This window comes from Vombatus ursinus, unplaced genomic scaffold, assembly GCF_900497805.2.
Source record: "Vombatus ursinus unplaced genomic scaffold, bare-nosed wombat genome assembly UNPS02009824.1, whole genome shotgun sequence".
NCBI classification, from domain to species: domain Eukaryota; kingdom Metazoa; phylum Chordata; class Mammalia; order Diprotodontia; family Vombatidae; genus Vombatus; species Vombatus ursinus.
The window spans coordinates 1,461,957-1,483,043 of NW_020949602.1; the positions used below are offsets into that span (position 1 = coordinate 1,461,957).

General features: G+C 43.3%; 1 protein-coding gene across 1 annotated transcript in view; it reads left to right on the top strand.

Moving 5' to 3' along the window:
• Nucleotides 1-21,087, top strand: part of MROH7 (maestro heat like repeat family member 7) — a 58,014-nt gene that overhangs the window by 35,612 nt on the left and 1,315 nt on the right. The window contains exons 12-21 of the mRNA XM_027852852.1: nt 5,096-5,274; nt 6,920-7,057; nt 9,154-9,268; nt 13,211-13,351; nt 13,652-13,732; nt 14,175-14,354; nt 14,625-14,780; nt 15,297-15,419; nt 19,455-19,557; nt 20,717-20,779. Coding sequence (XP_027708653.1) covers nt 5,096-5,274; nt 6,920-7,057; nt 9,154-9,268; nt 13,211-13,351; nt 13,652-13,732; nt 14,175-14,354; nt 14,625-14,780; nt 15,297-15,419; nt 19,455-19,557; nt 20,717-20,779 — 1,279 coding nt within the window. The remainder of the gene's footprint in view (nt 1-5,095; nt 5,275-6,919; nt 7,058-9,153; nt 9,269-13,210; nt 13,352-13,651; nt 13,733-14,174; nt 14,355-14,624; nt 14,781-15,296; nt 15,420-19,454; nt 19,558-20,716; nt 20,780-21,087) is intronic.

Sequence of the window (21,087 nt, forward strand, 5' to 3'; positions counted from 1 at the left end):
TCCATTCCGAGGTCCCTTCTGGTTCTAACATTCCTTGTTCTAGGATCCGACCTTCTCCATTCTAAGGTCCCTTCCAGCACTAACATCACATGAATTGATGGTCCATTGGTTCACTCGTTGTTAGGTCATTCAGACATTCTTTTGTTCATTATTTCCTTCTGCTCTTACATCCTTTTGCTTATTAATTGGTTGGTTCCATTATCACTACATCCACCTGATGGGTTACATGATGGGTCATAACCTCAGACAAAGTCACAAGAGGTTCAAGGTACTTTGTAGGTCTGTACTCACTTAAAAACTTATCTCACGGGCCCCCATCAATGTATTTACATTTACTAGTCAGACAGAGATGACAATTGGTTCAAATCAAAAGTACTTCATGATATGGTCTCTAGTAGAGCGACCTAAGACTGTTCTCTACTCTGTCATGGGCAATATTTTTATTGAAAACTCAAATGAAGTTCAAACTTGTCACTCTCCCTTCCACAGTCTGGATCTATCCTACCTACATTTCCAGCCTTCATTGATTCTATGCTTACTCATGCAGTAAGTCTTCTCTGGTTCCCTCTTCCAAAGTTAGGCCAGCTGTATCTCTCCCCTCCCCACCTCCCACCAGGACTCTTGATGTACCCTGGATTCAAAAGCTGCCTCAGACACTTACGAGCTGTATGATCCTGGACAAGTTACTTTACCTCTGTTTTCTAATCAGTAAAATGGGTATGAAAAATCACACCTACCTCTGAAGGTTGTTATAAGGATCAAATGAGATAGTATTTCTAAAGTGCTTTGGAAAATCTTTTTAAAATGTTATATATATGCTAGCTAGTTGCGACTATCACAGGAATCTGTTCCTGGTAATGCCATATAAATGTACCTGTTTTCCCACAATCCCTTCAGTATTTGTCATTTTCCTTTTTTGTTAATGTTGCCAATCTGATTAACGTGAAGTGGTACCTCAGAGTTGTTTTAATTTGCATCTTTCTAGTTATCCGTTGATTTAGAGCTTATTTTTTCGTATGGTTCTTGATAGCTTGGATCTCTTCCTCTGAAAACTGCCTATTCATTTCCTCCTTTGATCACTTTTCAACTGGGGAATAGCTCTTGTTCTTACAAATTTTAATCAGTTCCATATATATACATTATATATATATATATACACATACATATATATATGTAGTTGAAATGAGACCTATATCAAAGAAACTTACTGCAAAGATTCCCCCACCCCCAATTTCCTGCTTGTCTTCTGACTTTAGGTGCATTGATTTTGTTTGTGGAGAAAAAAAAAACCTTTTTTATTTTATGTAATAAAAATTGTCCAGTTTTACCTCCTGTGGACCTTTCTATCTCTTGTGTGGTCATGGACTCATTCCTCATCTGTAGAACTGACTGGTAATTTCTCCCATGATCCTCTAATTTATTGAAGTCAGTCTTTATGTCTAAATCATGTACCTATTTATAGCTTGTCTTGGTATATGGTGTGAAGTGTTGGTCTATACCTAGTTTCTGCCAGACTGCTGCTTTCCAGTTTTTCAAATGATTTTTATTGAATAGTGAGTTCTTGTTCTGGTAGCTGGGATCTTTGGGTTTATCAAACCCTAGGTTACTGTACTCATTTACTTCTATATATCATGCACCTAATCTATTCCACTGATCAATCTCTTTATTTCTTACATAGTGCCAAATTGTTTTGACAGTTGCAATTTGTAGTTTGTAGTTTGGTATCTGATACTGCTAGACCCCCTTTCTTCCTACTTTTTTCATTAATTCCTTTTATATTCATGACCTTTTGTTGCTCTAGATGAATTTTGTTATTCTAATGATGGATAAAAATATTTATAAGCTCTTTTGAGTTTATGAATAATCCTTTGGTAATTTGATTGGTGTAGCCCTGAATAAGTAAATAAATTCAGACAGTATTATTGTTTTTATTATGTTAGCTTGACCTACCCATGAGCAATTAATATTTCTTCAATTACTTAGATCTGTATTTGTATAAAGAGGGTTTTGTAATGGTGTTTACATAGTTTTTGTGTGTCTTAGCAGGTAGACTTCCAAGTATTTTATATTATCTGTAGTTATTTTAAGTGGAATTTCTCTTTCTATTTCTTCAAACTGAATTTTCTTGGTGATATACAGAAATGTCAATGATTTGTGGAGGTTTAGTTTATATCCTGAAATAATGCTGAAGTTGTTCATTGTTTCACTTAGTTTTTTAATTGATTCTGTAGGGTTCTCTAAGTAAATCATTTTATCATCTACAAAAAAGTGATAATTTTGCTTCCTCTTGGCTTATGCTTTTTTCTTCAAGTTTATTTTCTTTCTTATTGCTAAAGATAACATTTCTGGGACTATATTGAATAGTAATAGTGATCATGGACATCCTTGCTTTGTCCTGATCTTATTGCAAAGGCCTCTAGCTTATCTCCATTACAGATAACATTGGTTCTTGGTTTTAGGTAGATACTATTTATCATTTTAAGGAAAGGTCCATTTATTCTTATGCTTTCCACTGCTTTTTAATAAAAATGGGTGCTGTATTTTGTCTAAAGTTTTTCTGTATCCATAGGTATAATTTCATTGTTTTGTTATTAATATGGCCAATTATGTTTTTAGTTTTCCTAATATTGAACTGGTCCTGCATTCCTGATATAAATCTAGCCTAGTTATGTGTATAATCTTTGTGATATGTTGCTGAAGGCTTCTTGCTAATATTTTATTTAAATATTTTCATCAATATTCATTTGTAGTTTTCTTTCTATGGTTTGACTCTCCTTCATTTAAATATCAAGATCATATTTGCGTCATAGAAGGACTTTAATAGAACCCCTTATTTTCCTATCTTTCTCAAACAATTTATGTAGTAATAGTAGTAGTAGTAGTAGTAGTAGTAGTAGTAGTAGTAGTAGTAGTAGTAGTAGTTGGTGTGGTCATTCGATTGTGTCTGACTCTTCATGACCTCATGGACCACAGCACACCAGGCTCTTCTATCCTCCACTCTCTCTCAAAGTCTAAGTTCTTGTTCATTGCTTCCATGACACTGTCTATCCATTTCATCCTCTGCTGTCCCCTTTTCCTTTTGCCTTTAATCTTTCCCAACATTAGGGTCTTTTCCACTGAGTCTCACCTTCTCATTATGTGACCATAGTGTTTAAGCTTCAGCTTCAGTATTTGATCTTCCAGTGAATAGCCTGAATTACTTTCTTTAAGCATTGACTGATTTGATCTCCTTTCTGTCCAAGGGACTCTCAAAAGTCTTTGCTAGCACCACAATTCAAAAGCAACAACTCTATGGTGCTCAGCTTTCCTTATGGTCCAACTCTCACAATCATACATCGCTACTGGAAAAACCATGGATGGCTTTGTTTGTACAGACCTTTGTCCACAAGGTAATGTCTCTGCTTTTCAGTATGCTGTCCAGATTTGCTACAATTTTCCTTCCAAGGAGCAAGCATCTTTTAATTTCATGGCTGCAGTCGCCATCTGCAGTGATCTTTGAGTCCAAAAATTTAAAATCTGACACAGATTCCATTTCTTTTTCCTCTATTTTCCAGGAGGTGATGGGACCAGTTGCCAAGATCTTAGTTTTTTAAATGTTAAGCTTTAAGGCAGCTTTTACACTCTCCTCTTTCACCTTCATCAAGAGACTTCTTAATTTCTCTTCACTTTCTGCCATCAGAATGATATCGTCTGCATATATCAGATTGTTGATATTTCTCCAGTCAACCTTATTTTGTGTAGTATTGGAATTAATTCTTTAAATGTTTGGTAGAATTTGCTTAGAAATCCATCTGGTCCTGGGGTTTGTTTCTTTGTGAGTTCATCTATGACTTGTTCAATTTTTTAACATTATATTTCCAATTTTTTCAATCAGCAAAAATCTGCCTTCTCACCCTCTCCCACCCCTCCAACTTGAGAAAGAAGAACAAATTCCATTACAAAGAATATATAGGATAGAGCACCGGCCCTGAAGTCAGGAGGACCTGAGTTCAAATCTGGCCTCAGACCAAACACTTGACATGTACTAGCTGTGTGACCTTGGCAAGTCACTTAAACCCGATTGCCTCACTAAAAAAAAAAAAAACAAAGAATATATAGTAAATCAAAACAAATTTCCACATTGGTCATGTTAAAAAAAATATATTTATCTCGTTCTGCCCTCTGAGTTTCTTCCCCTCTCTACCAGGAGCTCGGTAGTCTTTTTTATCACTAGTCCGGTGGAATCTTGGTTGATCATTGTGTTGATAAGAGTTCCTAATTCTTTCAAAATAGTTCGTGTTGACCATATTGCTGTCATTGCACAAACTGTTCTTCTGGTTCTAAACACTTCGTTATGCATCAGTTCCTACAAGTCTTCCCAGGTTTCTATAAAACCATCCCTCCTCATCACTTCTTACAACTCAGTAATATTCCATCATATTTATCTTCCATAACTTGTTCATTCATTCTCCAGCTCACTGGCACCTCCTCTAGTTTCCCATTCTTTCTCCCCTCAAAAGAGCTCATGTTTTTGTATATCATTAGTTAAATTGTTTTGCTTAGGCCTAATCTCTCTCTCATTCTCCCTCCCCTCCTTCTCTCCTTTCCTTATTGAATGAAATGTATTTCTGTACCCAACTGCTTGTGCTTGTGTATTCTTCCTTTCTTTACTTTGTCTGACTTGCCCAACATCTTTTGGCCCATTTGTTGGACTGGTATCAATCCACCAATGTTGTTTACATCCCTATTCAGCTTAGTGTACTGAGTCTTTGGACAAAGAGAGCAGAAAATTCAGAACCTTGTGGCTTGCCTCTTCCTCTAGGCCCTTAGCTGAGAGAGACACTTCTGGAGCCTCTGGAGGCTGGGCTCATCCTTGCTGCCCTCAGAGGGTAGATGGGCCCTCCCCAGAGGCCCACAGGGCCCCACACTTTGGCCTAATAGAGAAAGGCTGAAGCCATTACAACTTTTGTTCAGTGACTTGGCCTCTCCCCAGGGGGGACAGGGTATTCACAAGGGGCGTGGAGGAGGAGAGCTGCGGTCCATCGCTGGCTGCTGTGAAAAATAACCTTCGCCTCCATGTTCCTTCCCTCCTCCTCTCTCCCTTCCCCTACTCTAGGCAGCCAGCGGCCTTTGTGAGCTCCTCTCTGTCAACAGCTGCATGGGCCGAGTGAGGCGCATCTATCCCCAGTTGCTCCTTGCCCTCTTGGTCCAGGTCCATTACCACATCGGCGTGAACTTGCCTAGCAACAATTATAGCTTCAGGGATGGCCCAAGCTCCATCTTTATCCCTGTCCGGTAATCTCTACTCCTGTTACCAACCAACCCTGAGTTCCAACAAACCATCCATTAGATTTGGCAATACAATGGTAAACAGAAGCACAGTTAGTGAATCTGCTCCTTCTTCGCTTCCTTCCTGTGAACATAAACTTCTAAAATATATATTCCTGAGGGTAAGGCCAAGTTATTTGGGGACGGGGGAGTGGAGGGCAAGAACCGGTCATGAGACTGAGCATGGGAAAAGATTTTAGAGACCACATAAGATTATTTTATAGATAAGAAAGCTATAGTCCCCTACCCAACCTTGCACAGGTAGTAAGTAGCAGACCTGTATATAAAAAACTTTGCAAACATTACGTCAACTACTTAAATGTCAGCTCTTAATGATTATTCCCACTTACCTAGCTAGCTGCCTCTCACCGTTAAGTCACAAGTTAATGCCTTTTCTTAGCAGTGTGTATGGATGATAGGTAGAGAGGCTGATGCAAGGTAATTTCCTGGGATGTCCGGCCCCACCCATCTGGGCTAAGGCACCCGGAGGGAAATGACAAGAGAAGCAGGGTTCCTCCAATCATGTGTGGTTGGACTAGATGTCCACCAAGGTTCCTTCTAGCCCTGAGATTTGATGAGCTTTTAATCTAGGTCAGCAGCTGTATGTGATTCATTTGTTTCTGGGAGCTTCAACTAAAGTAATTCACATTTTCATAAGCACATGTCAGATTTACAAAATCTTTTTTCCAGAACAGCACTGGTAAGCATGCAATACAATGTGGCATCCCATTAGTACTCACACGGGTTAGGTCCTGAGGGGATGACTGCTCACTCGGAGTCTAGGGGTAGCCCTAACAGTATAGCTCATGAGCCCCCATCGGTGGACTTCTCATCTTACAGATGAGGAAATATTCTCAGAAAAGGGAAGTGACCAGCTTTAGGTCACACAGCTAGTAATGAGTGGTCAGGACTCAAAATCAAGTCTCTGGAGTTTAAATCCAAATGGGAAAACTATAAGGTACCTTAGGAGCTACTAAATCCAACCCTGAGGCTTAGAGAGATGAGATGCTTTGCCTGGGGTCATGCACCTACTAAACATCAGAAGTGAGATTTGAACTCAGGTCTTCCTGATTTCAAAGGCAGCACTCTACAATCCAATGTTTCATCCCAGGTGATGCAGGAGCCAGAAAACTGGGTGGTTGGAAGAGAGAGTAGGTTAGCCTAAAAGACACAGCTTTGCCACTAGCCCCAAGACTTTAGGGCACAGCCTCTACATAGGGACAGATCACAATGCTCTTATCCCATAAATATAGATGGTTAGACAAAAGGATGTCAGAAGGAAGATAAAGGAAGGTCTCAAAAGGACAGTAAATTTTGCTTCTGTTTATTCTTGAGTTTCCAAGGCTAATTTTTTTTCAAAACCTTGTTTTTAATGCACTAACACCCCCTAATGGAGACTTACAGTACCTAACACAGCATGTGTAATAGACTGCAGGTAAATGAAGGGACCTTCAGTTCTGGGGCGAGGGGTCCCCTCCATTGGCATTCTGGGGCCCAGGGACACAGCCAAGGTGACCTGATGGGGGTGAGGGTGTTTGGGGGGATAGACAGCCCTAACTTCTCAGGGTAGGGTAAGGATAGGTTTGATGCTAGCTTTCTGCTGTCCTACCAGCTGGGTGGTGAAGGTGGTCAAGACTCTTTTGTTGAAGATGGGTTGTTCTTATGAAGCTGCACTGCTGGAGAACCAAGGCGGCTGGGAGCTCATGGTTCTGGCTGAGCATCACCACCGGGGTGTATCTCTGCTGGCCAGGTAAGCCCCCAGCTGACCCCACTCCAGGGCCTGTGGGTCTGGGAATGAAGGGCTGAGAGGGAGAGCCAGGGTCTGGACTAAAGTCTCCTGTACCTATAGCGTTCTCCAGCATGCGAAGCACTCTCTTCACAAGAGTCCTTGTATTTTCATAAGTATTTTTATCCTTTGTTTACAAAGGAGGAAACTGAGTCTCAGTGAGCTGAAGTGGCCTGTGCAAGGTCATCTATCTGAGGTCTGTTGACTCCTAGACCAGAGCCCTTCCCAATACTCCACACTGCCTGAACTCCAGGTCGTAACCCAGGGGCTGTTGACCTTTCTGCGGTTGGCCACACCAGGACAGCAGAGGACTGAGGACTATACCCCTGGAGCCTCAGTTGAAAGAATTGAGGGGTATTTAGCCTGGAGGAGAGGAGACTGGGGGAGGTGTGAAATCTGTCTTCAGTATCTGAATACAAGTTCTATGAGCACATTGTTTGCTTTATCTTTTGTTCTCTGTTGCTTGCCTCAGTCCCTAGCAACAGAGTAGAAGGCTGATAAATTCTTGTTGATTGATTGACTCAAATATTTGGAGGATTTTCAGAAGGAAACAGGATTAGATTTCTTCTGCTTGACCCCATTGCTAGGAGCAGTGGGTGACTTTCAAAGAAGCAACTTTGGGGTGGACGGAAAGAAAAAAATCTTTGTTAACAATAAGAGCTATGCCAAGGGGGTGTGGGGTACCTGGGCCGGCAGATATTCCACAAGGCAGAAGTCACGGTATTGTGCACCCCGAGTGCTAAGGACCGTGCCTAGTGTGACTGTGGGCATTAAGAGGCTTTCCCTAAAAGACGGACTGCAGGGTTGTTCAGTGGGTAGCACCCCAGACTGGGAGGTAGGGTGTGTGTTTGAGTGTAGGTCGTGCCCTCAAGTCAGAATCATCAAATCTCCCTCAAAGGGCTCAAAGATAACGAATAGGAATGTCCCACAATCACTCTACCCTTCCCTTGAAGACTTCCACTGATGGGGAGCTCACTAGGGTTCTGGAGGCAGCTCAATTCACTTTTGGACAGTTCTCATTATCTGCAAGCCTCTTCCCGACGTCCCATCTAAAGCAGCTCATTGTTTCATTCTTTGAATCAATATTCTATGTGCCTAACACTGTCCCTGGCACACAGTGGGACCTTAATAAATGCTTGTTGGTTGATTGACTCAATCTGCCTTTCTAACTTCCCCTCCATTTATCCTCGATCCGCCTTCTGGGGCCAAGCAGAATAAGGCTGATACCTGACAGCCCTTTAGATCTTTGAATAGGCCAGCTGGGTCCTTCCCCAGCCTCCCCTTCACTTCTCTTTTCTAGGCTGAAGGAGGATTAGCCTTGTTGAGTTGGGTGCCTGAGGGCAGAACCAGGAGTGATTGTGGGGAAACGGAGGGGTGGAGAGGTAGATTTCAGCTCCAACACCTAGAAAACTTAACAATTAGAGCTTCAAGTGGAAGGTGGCGTCCTTGGGAGAGTACCCAAGCTAAAGTCCGATGCCTTCTGTCAGGGACATTAATGTAGAATCATATATGCAGAAAGGATCTTGGAGGTCATCTGGTGAACCCGCTCACTTTACAGATGAGCCCTGTAGAGGTCAAGTGATTTCATAAGGGTCACAGAAGTAGTAAATGACCAAGCCAGGATCTGAACCCAGGACCTCTGATCCTTTTCCCAATCTGGTAGCAGAAGAAAAGGAGCACAGGACGATTCCTCCATGTGACCTCAGAGTCCATTCCAGCTCTGAGATTCTCAGTTACAGGAATTAGAAAATCGCATCTAAGGGCACATGATCAGACAGCAGATGAAGGGCTGGCAGGAATTTAGAGAATCAGAAACCATGAAAGGCTTCCTGGAGGAGATGGTGTTTGAGTTGATCCTTGGTTGATTTGGCAAAAGATGCAGGATGGACAACCACGAGGTTATAAGGTCATGGAATCATGCGATTTAGAGATGGAAGGGATTGTAGACACCCTAAGTTCAGCCCGCCATTTTACAGATGAGGAAATCCCCTTTTAATGATGAGGAACTTTGCCTGGCTGAGGCAGCTCCCCTGCTCTGTGTCCTCCCTTGTAACCCCCAGGGCCATGGTGCATTATTCCTGCCAAGAACTCTGTCGAGTGCTTTATCTGCTGGTTCCACTCCTGGAAAGAGGGGATGAGCAACACAAGATCACTGCCACTGCCTTCTTCGTGGAGGTAAACCCTGGCCTTGGCCATGAGAGGGTCAAAAGGTATTTATTAAGCACCTACTATATACCAGGCGCTGAGTTAAGTGCTGGAGATATTAAAAAAGGCAAAAGACAGACCCTGCCCTAAAGGAGCTCACAGTCTAATGACTCCAATAGGATGGAAAACATCTGACATCGGAGCTTAAGGAAGGAAGCAAGGAGTACTCATAGCACCAGGGGGAAGGCTGAATGCTGAGGAATAACACTAATATGATAACGCATTTGAATAATGCTTTAAACAGAGTTATACAGGGATAGGGACAGAAGCTCTGATTTCATTGGGATAGGGAATTCTCCAGTGAGGAACTCCACTTCCAGTTGCAGCTCAACCCCTTTTCTGCATCATTGAGTCTTAGAGAACTTCCTGGAGCCCAGTGACTTGTCCAGGGTCATGAAGCCATGGCCGACTTGAACCCAGGTCTTCCTGGCTGACTAGAGACCTATTATGCCACATTATCTCCCCCGAGCATGCGTGTCTCTGTGTGTGTGTGTGTGTGTGTGTGTGTGTGTGTGTGAAATATAGAGTTTGCTGTAGTTAGTCACATATATGAGTTTTATGTGTGCTATGCCACCTCATGTACGCATATGTGCCATATAGAGTTTATATAGTTATAAATGTAATTCTTGATCTATATATAGTCATATGAATTTTATACGTAAAATAGGGGCCCAGCCAATGGAGCTATATCCCCAGAGTATGCCCATTAGCCAGAACTCTGATATGTGTATGTCTATTTCTATATCAATCTGTCATCTCTCTATCCATCCATCCATCTACTTCTATCTCTATGTATGTATCTATCTACCTCATCTACCTATCTATCCATCCATCTATCCATCCATCCATCCCTCCATCTATCATCCATCTATCATTGACACATCCCTCTATCTAGCTACCTATAGCTATCCATCTATCTATCATCTACCTATCCATACATACATTCCTCCATTTGTCTATCCATACACTCCTCTATTTCTTTCTTCCTCCTCCTTCATCCATCTGTCCATCCATCCATCCATCCATCTATCTACCTACCTATGTACACATATATCTATATAAGAGTTAGTATGGCTTAGTAGATAGAGATCCAGCCTTGAAGCCAAGAAGACTTGGGTTCAAATTCTGCCACTGACACCTACTGGCTTTGTGATTAGCCAAGTGGCAAATTAGTTAACCTCCCATGGGAGTAGGCAACACTATATAAGAATATAAGTTATAAAGGAGGTGCGATTTGACATTAGTAGAGGGGAGTTTCCTTATCTGGGAGTACCCTATATGTGCGGATGAGAAAATTTCTACCCCCTCATATTTCTTAGACCCCTTTATTTGGCACCTTCCAAATCATGTCTTTGCTACTTAGAAAATGTGTGATTTTTTTGGCTTGGAGATGCTCTCCATTGACACAGATGTCTTGTCACTTGTCACATAATGTAGGGTAATGTCCTAATCTATGTTTGTATCTTTTCCTCCTATTAGACTATGAGTTCCATGAAGGCAGGGTCTGCATTTTATCTAAACTTTGTATTAAGTACACAGTAGGTACTTAATAAATGTTCGAATGAATGAGGAAACTGAGGTTCAGAGAAGTCATAGGACTTAATAATTGAGTTTCCATGGTGCTTTGAGGCTTATAAAGTGCTTAAGAGATTATGAGGAGCTCACAGTCTAATCACCCAGTCCATTTTATAGAGGAAACAGAGACCCAGAAAAAGGAAGTGACTAGCCCAAAATCCTTCCTCCTTCCTTTCCTCTCTCCCCTTCCTTCCCTATTTTCTTTTCCTCCTTGTTCCCTTCCTTCTATCCTTTCCTTATTCCTTCCTTTCTTCCATTTTAAAATGAGGGGAAAGAGAGGGAATAAACATTTATTAAGTACCTAGTATATACCAGGCTCTATGCTGAGCACTTTACAAATATCTCATTTTATCTTCATCATAACAACAAGAGGTAGGTGCTATTATTATCCCCATTTTATGATTTGTGGAAACTGAGACAGACAGCTGTTAAATCATTCACTCAAGGTCATATAGCTAGTAAGGATCTGAGACCAGATTTGAACTCAGGTCCTCCTGACTCTAGACCCAGCACTTTATCCACTTCACCACCTAGCTGCCTGATGTTCCATTGGTGAGACCTGGATTCTAGTTAGATTCTATTTCTAAATTGCTGTGTGACCTTGGTCAAGTGCCTTCCCTAGCTGAGTCTCATTTTCCTTCTTTCAAAAATGGGGAGAACAATTCTTGTCATGATCCCTCCACAAGGGTGAGAGAGAGAGAGAGAGAGAGAGAGAGAGAGAGAGAGAGAGAGAGAGAGAGAGAGAGGAAAAGGGGAGACACCTGCTGTAGCTGCTTTCTCCAGGAGTTTAGCCAGAAAGGTGGAAGAGATGAGGAATGATAGTCAGCTGGGACTGAAGTTTCTAGTGAGGAGGAAGATGAGCAATATTTGGGAAAGTAATTTGATCAACATTGATTAACTGAAGTGTTTTAAACCTGTTCCCTGTATGAACAGCAGAATTAAGCCCTGGAGTAAATAAGCATTTAAATCACTTATTCAGAAACCTCACCTCTAAGGAACACAGCTGGAAATGAAGAAGGAGGTGAAGACAGCCCCCGGGTAGCCAAAATGACCAAGATCCATGCTTATTAGATCCACTGACTATCGGAAGGGAAGGGACCTCAGAAAACCCGTAGTCTCTATTAGCTCTGTACTTACTTGCTCAACCCACACACATATAAAAATATATATGTGATAATGATAATGTCAGGTCCCCAGAGTGTGGCCGGTTACATCAGGGCTATCCTGAGGGGCAGTGGTTCCTTCTATTGCCATTGGCTCAGGCCCCCAATATCGGGGACCAGTTATACATAGCACTTTTCCCACATCATTGATTAACCCCATGATTAACACCTCGGTATCAATTTAACCAAATAACATTAATTCACTTTTAGAAAGGGATATTTACTGGAAAGGTACAGAAGTAAAGCACATTCTGCCTGCCCCTAAATAGGGGGCAAATTATCCCTGATGCCACCATGGTCCTAGGGGAGAGAGGGCTCAAACTCAGCCAGTTGTTACAAAATACCCATCCTTACCGAGGTCACTTTCCCATGTGGCATGGCCACTGGATACATGGGTCCCTTGCTGCAGGACACGGTGTCTCTGGTAGTTACACTGCTGGGCTGGACCTCAGCGCTGTGCTGCTTAGCCCAGTACCAGACACATAGTAGGCATTGTGTTAATAAATAATGAATGTTTATTGACTGGTTATTGACAGCTTCTGGAAAACTCTGACTTAGATCTTTCAAGGTCTCACAAAGCCCTCCACCAAAGGGGAAAAAAAGACCCAAATGGGAAGCAGTTCCATTCTGGACACAAGCTTGTGCTCAGGGCCATGGGCTTATAGTTCATTACAGAATGAAAGCACTCTAGAAATATAAGGTGTAACAGGAAGGGCCTTGAACTCCGAGTCAATGATCCTGGGTGAGAGACTCGGTCCCAATACTGGCTAGTGGTTGAACCTGGATGAATCACTTTACTTTTCTGAGTCTTTCTTTTCATCTGTAAAATGGGAATAAAAGACTTGCACTTCCTATCTCACAGGGATGTTGTGAGGAAATCACTTTGTAAACCTTAAAGTGCCATATTTTTCATCATCATCATCATCATCAGGCAATTTCTTGGTGATGCTAATGAATGCTCAGAGGGGCTTCCTATTCCCTCCACTTCCCCCCCTCCGCCTCTCTTTTCTTCTCTTTCCCTCTCCCCCTCCCTCTCCTTCCCCTTCCCTCTGTCTCCATCTCTCCCTCCCCCTTCCCTCTTCCTCTCTTTCTACCTCTCCCTCTTCCTCTCCTTTTTCCTCCCCTCTCCCTCTCAGCCACCAGCCCCAGGGGCAATGTCCAATTATCTCCTCAGCTCCTTCGCATGGAGCAGGTGAAGAGGATTCCAGAGGAGTACTCCCTGGGCCGAATGTCCCGGGGCTTGACCAACGAAGACCCCATCATGAAGGTGCTCTGTATCAGGGGCTTGGTCCTTCTGGCCCACAGGTCAGAAAAGGTGAGAGAGCTACAGGAGGAGGTGAGGAGGTGGTGACTGTCAGGATTCAGAGGGGACAGGGGAGCGGTTCCCTGGGCAGGGGGATTCCTGAGTTCTTTTTGCTGGCGAATCCACCCCCTCTCCTTCCCATGACCTCGGGCTCAGTACCTTTCCCTGTTCAGAACTTCAATGTCTGCGTCTGTAAAACGGGTAGCTCATCTGCCCTAGGAACCAATACCCTTAATGATCCCTGATCTATTCAGAATACAAAGCACTAACTTACACTCCAGGCAAGGATTTCTCTCTTTCTCTCTTTTTCAGGTGAGAAAACTGAAGATTAAAGAGATTAACTTTTCATTAGCATCATCAACGTTCTCGACACAAAACACAGACCAATTATGTGTGAGACTTTGGGCTTAGTTTGGGGGACACAGAAGGGCATCAGGCACGGTCCCTGCCCTCAGGGAGCTCTTAGTCTGGTTGGGAGTTGGCACGGATAGCAAGCCAAAACAAGTCCATCCGTGCTAAGGCCTGGGCAAGCCTTGCATAGTGTATAGGTCAAAGGAATTCAGGAAGGCGCGGGTCAGCATGGTTCAGGGTGGTCGGGGAAGGCTTCCTGACCTCAGAGCCATCTAGGCTAACTCCCTTTCATTTTGCAAATGAGGGAAGTGAAACCCTGAGAGAGGAAGTGGCTTTCCCAAGTGGCCCAGCTAGAAAAGGGTGGGAATGAGCTATGGGCAGAGGGAGAAAGAGGCATTTCAGGAGGGAACAGTCAACCTAGGATTCCAACCTGGGTCCTTCGGCTCCCAGGCAAGGGCTCGCTCCTCTCCCTTCTTCCCCACAGCGGGCCAAAGTCCAGGCTCTTCTGCCCTCCATGATGAAGGGCCTGCAACGGGTTGACGGCTTGCTGGCAGTGGAGGCAGTCAGCAACGTCAAGACCATCCTGAAGTCTCAGGATAAGAAGTCAACTGATATTACCACTTACCTGGAAATCCTGCAGGTTCTCCAGCCTCACTTCAATGATGTAAGAGTAAAGAGGGAAAGGGAAGGGAAGGGTGGGTGGACGTGGGGAAGTGACCATGGCACTGGCCCAAGAGGCCACAGAAAGCTTTTGGTTGCGGCGAGTCATGTTCTGTTTGTGGGCCTCGGTTTCCTTCTTTGTAAAAATGGGACTTGGTGACCTCTAAAGTCCTTTTGAGCTTTGACATTCTCTATTCTAAGGTTGCCCTTCGCCCCACCCCGCACGCACACACCCCGACCCAATCAGTCCATGACCCAGCGGTTCCTGCTTCAGAACAGGGAGGAGGTGCGTCTGACGGCCATCACCCTCTTTGGTAAGGTGGTCCGGCTACTGCGGAGCCCCTGCGTGCCCCTCACAGAGCAGCAGTTGGTGAACTGCCTGGTGCCTCTGATCCTGCAGCTTCAGGAGGGGAACCCTGCCGTGGGGAAGGTGAGTCTGTGTGTCTGGGACCCTAGAAAGGTAAATGTGAGAGGAGAGGGAGATGAGGGTGTACCTCATTTTCAGCAAGCCTGCAACGAAGGTGTGTCTCATTTAATACAAGCCCGCTGTAAGACAGAAAATCGCTAGGTTGGAAGGAACTTTCTTCTAGTCCTGCCCCCATGCAAAACCAAGTGGCCCTCCAACTTCCTACTGAAGGAAGATCTGTGAAAGGGTGCTCTGGGAGGGAAAAATTACCCTCCTATTCATGTGACTCTGGGTCTGGTCTCACTTTGGGTTCAGCAGGGGCATGGAGTCCAAGCACCTGGCTTTGAGTCTTGGCTTTGCCGCTCACTAGTTGAATGTGTTTGGAGAAGCCACCTCCTTTCTCTTTGCCTCATTTATAAAATGAAGGATAAAGATACATATGCACTTCCTTCCTCCCTCATGGGGTGGCTTTAGTAAAGTGCTCTATAAAAACATGGGCTGTTATTCTCTTGATCCCACCACCTTCCAATCAACCTGCAGAAATGTAAGAAGACCTTGTCCTCTTGCTGCTACCACATGGCTTGGGTCCTGCCAAAAATGGTGTATAACAAAAAGCCATGGGACATCAGTCAGCAGACGGTGACCAAAATCTGCAAGTACTTGGTGAGTGCTACCCTGGGGAAGAGAGATAGTGCAACTCAGTAAGCATTTATTAATCACCTCTTATGTTGCCAAGCTCTATGTTGGGTGCTGGAATACAAAGGCAAAAGTCCCTGCTTTCAAAGAGTTTCCATTCTATTTGGCAGAAACAACAGATTCAGAAAATTAAATTATATGTATAAAATAATGCAAAGTAATTTCAACAGGGAAAGAGTGTTATTAATCAGAGGCAGGGATCAGGCATCTGCACGGTGCCTTGTAGGAAGGCAAGGATTATATAAGGCAGAGGAGAGTAGGCACTGCATTCCCCTAGACATGGTGGAACATCTGTACAAAGATGCGGATGTAAGAAATGGGACTTCAGGCTCAGAGAGCAAGTCACTCCTCTTTTGAGTCTCAGTTGCCTCATCTGTAAATGAGGGAGCTGACAATATGACCTAGAAGGTCCCTCCCAGTTCTAGATCTGCAAGAATCTTAAGTAGTCTAGTATAATTGGAAGGGAGAGTGTATACAGTAATAGGAAATAAAACCAGAAAGGGACAGCCAAGCATTTACTGAATGAAATCCTCAATGACACCCTGTCTCTCCAAGTTCCCTCTTTGTTAGGTGTTGTAGCTGGACCACACTGTGCACCATCAGCATCCCCATTGCCCTCTGAGGAAAGAGGAGAAGAAGAGAATAAGCATTTTTTAAGTGTCTACCATGTGTCAAGCACTGCGCTAAGTGCTTTACAGATATTATCTCATTGGAGCCTTTGGGGGATCCTCCCTTTTAATTCTTCTGAGACCATCATGTTCCATAACTCAGTCATGTGACAACTCCAGTAAAATATTAATATATACAATTACAGGGTATCCCAAAAGTCTTAATGCAGTCTATACTTGTAAAAGCTTCAAATGGCATAGTATATGCAAATGCCTAATGTCACACGCAATATTCCATGGTAAGAGCAGTAGAGAAGAGCAAACATTGTGCTAAGTGAAGGCAGAGACGGAAAGAGTCACTGCCCACTGGCAAGGGTCAAGAAGGACCTAGTTAAGCTCTCCCATTTTCTAGAACAAGAAACTGAGGCCCTGTCAAGAAAAGAGACTGAAAATGCTACGATCTTAGAATTGCTTAGAAGAGACCTTGGAAAGCATTTAAATACAACTGCCTAGTTTAAAACCTTACTTAAATTAAGTAATTAAATCTCATCTATGTGTGCATATATGTATACATGTATGTGTATACATACCTGCAATTATGTGAGATAATTTCCTTTACTATATTCCTCTTTTCCTGTCTATCCATTCTTCTTTTAAGATCACCAAGCCATAACAGAACCACTCCCAGGCCCGCTGTCTAATTAAACTCCTTCTGTGACCTTCTGATGATGTTAAGGTTCAAAGGGACACGTGTATAATCTCCCCATATTTGAATGTAAACAATTTATCCTTATTAAGTTCCTTATGATTATTCATTCATTTTTACCTTTTTATGTTTCCCTTTGACTTGTGTGTTGGAATTCAAAGTTTCTATACAACTCTAATATTTTTGTCAGGAATGCTTGCAAGACCTCTATTTCATTAAAGATCCATTTTTTTACCTTTGTGTGATATCTCAGTTTTGCTGGGTGAGTTATTCTTGGCCTGTAAGCTTATATTCTTTGCCTTTTGGAATATCATATTCCAAGCTCTCCACTTCTTCATTTTGATGGCTGCTAAATTGTGTGTGATCCTGACTGTGGCTCCTCAGTACTTGAATTCTTTCTTTCTGATTGCCTGCAATCTTTTTTATTGGATCTGAGAACTCTGGATTTTGGCTATGATGTTCCTGGGAGTTTTCATTTGGGAGTTTCTTTCAGGAGGCGATAGATGGATTCTTTCTATTTCTACTTTGCTCTCTGATTCTAAGAGATCTGGGCAGCTTTCTTTTGTGATTTCTTGAAATGTGTGTAGGCTCTTTTTTTTGGTTTTGGCTTTCAGGTAGTTTAATGATTCTTACACTTCTTCTCTTTGATCTATTTCCAAGTCAGTTGTTTTTGCAATTAAATACTTTACATTTCCTTCATTTTTTGGTCTCTTTTGGCTTTGTTTTAATATTTCATATTGTCTCATGGAGTCATTGACTTCTAATGTTCTTCCATTCTAATATTCGGGGAGTTTGTTCCTTGGACAACGTTTTGTGCCTATTGTGACAAGCTGTTAATTTCCTTTCCAAATCTTTCTTCTACAGTTCTCATTTCTTTTCTAAAATTTTCCCTAGTGCTCTCAATTAATTTATAAATTTTAAAAAACCTCTTTTAAAAATTCTTGCTTCATCTCTTCAGCAATTCTATTCTATTTAAACGCAAGCCCGGGCTATGTTTTAATTTGAGGCTTTGCTCATAAATGCTCTGGAGTCATCCTCTTCCTCTAGGCTTGCATATTGAATATATCTATTACCATAACAGATTTTTTAGGATGGAATTATTTATTTGCTTGCTTATTCTCCCAGCCTACTTTATGGCTTTAGATTTTATTCTGGGGCAAAGCCCTGTGTCTGGGCTGGCCCCGCTGCTGCTTTTCTTGTGGTATTGAGTGTTACTTTGTTCCCGCATCTCACGGGCAGCTCAGCTGGGGACCTGTAAACTTTCAGCGCTTTGCTCTAGGGCAAAGTGTGATCACTGTCTCCCTTGGTCCAAAGTCTGCAAGTTCCTGACTTTGGGTCAAAGTAACAGTATTTGCTGCTGGACTCTGCCTCTGACAGTCAGCTGGAAAATTCTATCGGTTCAATGACAGATCTAAATCCAAATATACTGCATTTTCTTTTAGCTAAGGAGAATTAGATGCAAACTGTGGTTCCTCTCAGTTGTAGTATTCTATGCTCTAAGATTCCTTTTACTGCTAACATTCTCTCTTCTAAGGTTCTTCCAGCTCTGACGTTCTTCATTCTGATGCATAAGAGGATGGAGAACACTGGATTTGGAGTCAGGAAAACTCGAGTTCAAATCTAACTCCAGACACTTAATAGCTATGTGACCCTGACCAAGTCACTTAATCTCTGCCACAAAATAGTGATTAATAATAGCACCTGCCTCAATGGAGGTCTTAAGGCTCTAATGAGATAACATGTAGAGCACTTTGCAAACCTTAATGTGCTGCGTGAATGCTACTATTATGTCAGCTGAAGATGCCCCCAGCTCAGACGCCCCAAATTTTAGCGTTCTTTGTTGCAAGGCTCTATGTCTGTTGACTAGATGCCCCGATGCCCTGGCTCCAGAGCCCCAGAGAGTCCTCTTCTACCAGTTCATTTCTGAGCAGACCTTGTTTCTGGTCCTTCCCATAATATCAACTCACAATCTGTCACTGTGTGATGTGAAACGTAGGAGGATTGGAGGAAGACGTGATCTCAAACCTCCCCAAGGCAGGTAACAAGACTCACCACTCCAGTGGAACCTTGGAACTTCCCTCCAAAGATGCTGATAGTGTCCCCACCCTCTCCTATCCATCCCATGAACCTCTCCCATCTTCCCACAAATTCACCTCGAAGGGCCCACCCACGATGACCTGGGCTTTTGAGTTGCATGGATTCCAGTGGAGCACAGGGGCTGGCAATCCACATTTCTATTGCATTTTAAAGTTTTTAAAATGTATTCGTTATCTCATTTAAACCATAATCTGTTGTGAGATCTATAGGTTGGGTGTTATTACTCCATTGTATAGATGGGGAAATGGAGGGTCAGAGAGGAGAAAGGGACGTACTTAAAGGCTATAGTCCCAAGATATAGGGGAACCAAGATTCAGAAGGTATTCTGTGATCTGTCTCACTACACTGAGATGCTTGTCCCTATTCTGCAGAGCAGAAGACTGAGGCTTGGCTAAGTAGTAGAGACTCCTTGGCCTCTATTGCTATGATTTTTATGGGACATCAGAGAGGATAACCTAGGCTCAGCTCTCTTCCAGATGTTAGGGTAGGGGATAGTAACTAAAAAATCTGGCTTGGGGGTGGGGAACACAGAGAATTCCACGGGGTCATTTCTCAGTTGGCAGATGGTATACTGGGGGGGTTTTGGCCTAGGTGAACACCCACCGTGACAGTGCCGTAGTGTTCCTGACCCAGAGCCTGGAATATACCAAAAGCCCTCGGGCTGCTCTCCGGAGGAGTGCAGTCACCTTTATAGGTAAACTCTAACCTTGCCTTGGTATCTCTGGTGGCGGGGCTGGAGGTGGGTTCACTTTGGATTGAATGGGGCCCATCACAAGATAAGCTTCAAGGAGGAGGCCAAGGGCGAGAACCCTATGTTAGATCATTGTATTACTTCCCATTCTCCCCTATAAACTACAATTTGTCTGCAGATGAACATATTCCTTCGTCTCTCTTAGCTGCCCCAGAGGCCACTGGGAAACATCTCACCTCAGACACTCACTAACTTGTGACCTAGGGCAGGTCAATCAATCTCCCTGGGTCTCAGTTTCCCCATCTGTAAAATGAGGGTTTCAATCAATAGCCTCTAAGGTCCCTTCCAACTGGAGATCTATAATCCCTAGAAGAGTGAGAGTAATTATTTACATCCTTCCTACCACAGACTTGGGGGCCAGATAACAACAACACCAGTAATAATCCCAGTGTAGTATATTTAATAGAGAGCTGACCTGGGAGTCAGGAAAGCCTGGATCAAGTCCAATCTCTGACCCATCCTGGCTATGTGACCCTGGATGAGTCACTTCCATTCTCAGCCCTGGGGAAGCTCTTTAAGACTGTCCATTGCAGACCTGTGAGGGTGGAGTCCCCCCTCATACCAGGGAAATCCCAGAGCCAGCTCTCTATCCCCACACATGGGTAGTGCTTAAAGGTTTTCAAAGAGCTTTCATTTTACATTTCTCTTCTCAATGATCCTTGCACTGCCCCAGTGGGATAAGCAAAGCAACTAGTTATTAGCCCATTTTACAGAAGAAGAAATTGAAGCCCATAGAGGTGATGGGTTTTGCTCAAATTCATACAGTCATTGATGAAGTTGGCACTCATCCAGCTTTCCTGAAACCCAGGCTGGGGTTTCCTTTTCCTTAGCTAGGCCTCATCTCTTGGAGGATTGGCACGAGAGCAGACACTGTCTTTAGTTGTTGCTGTTATAGAGGAAAGGGAACCTGTAGGACCCCAGGGATTCCCTCCCTTTGCACGTATTCTGACATTGCCATGGTGGGGAGGTGGGGGTGAAGGTGAGGTTGAGCTGTGCTTGTTTAAAGGGCTGAGTTGCAGGCTGTGGTCTGGGGGCTTGGCTGGGGGAGAGGGAGAGGAGAGACTGAGAGCAGCTGAGTCTCCTTTTGGAATTGTGTTTGAAGGGTCCCTGGTACCCTGCATGGAGGGCATGCTGACTGAAGAGATCTTAAATGAAGTGAAGGCAGGTGAGTTAAATGTTTCTCCTCTGTCTGTCTCCTCTCTCCTTCTCTTTTTTTTTTTTTTTGGTGAGCTAATTGGGGTTAAGTGACTTGCCAGGATCACCCAGCTAGTGTTATATATCTGAGGCCACATTTGAACTCAGGTCCTCCTGACTCCAGGGCTGGTGCTCTATCCACCGCACCACCTAGCTGCCCCTTCTATTTAATTTTCTTTCTCATCTCTTGTTCTTGCTCCTCTCATGCTCTCTCTCTCTCTCTCTCTCTCTCCTCTCTCTCTCCTCTTTCTCTTCTCTCTCCTCTCTCTTTCATTTTTT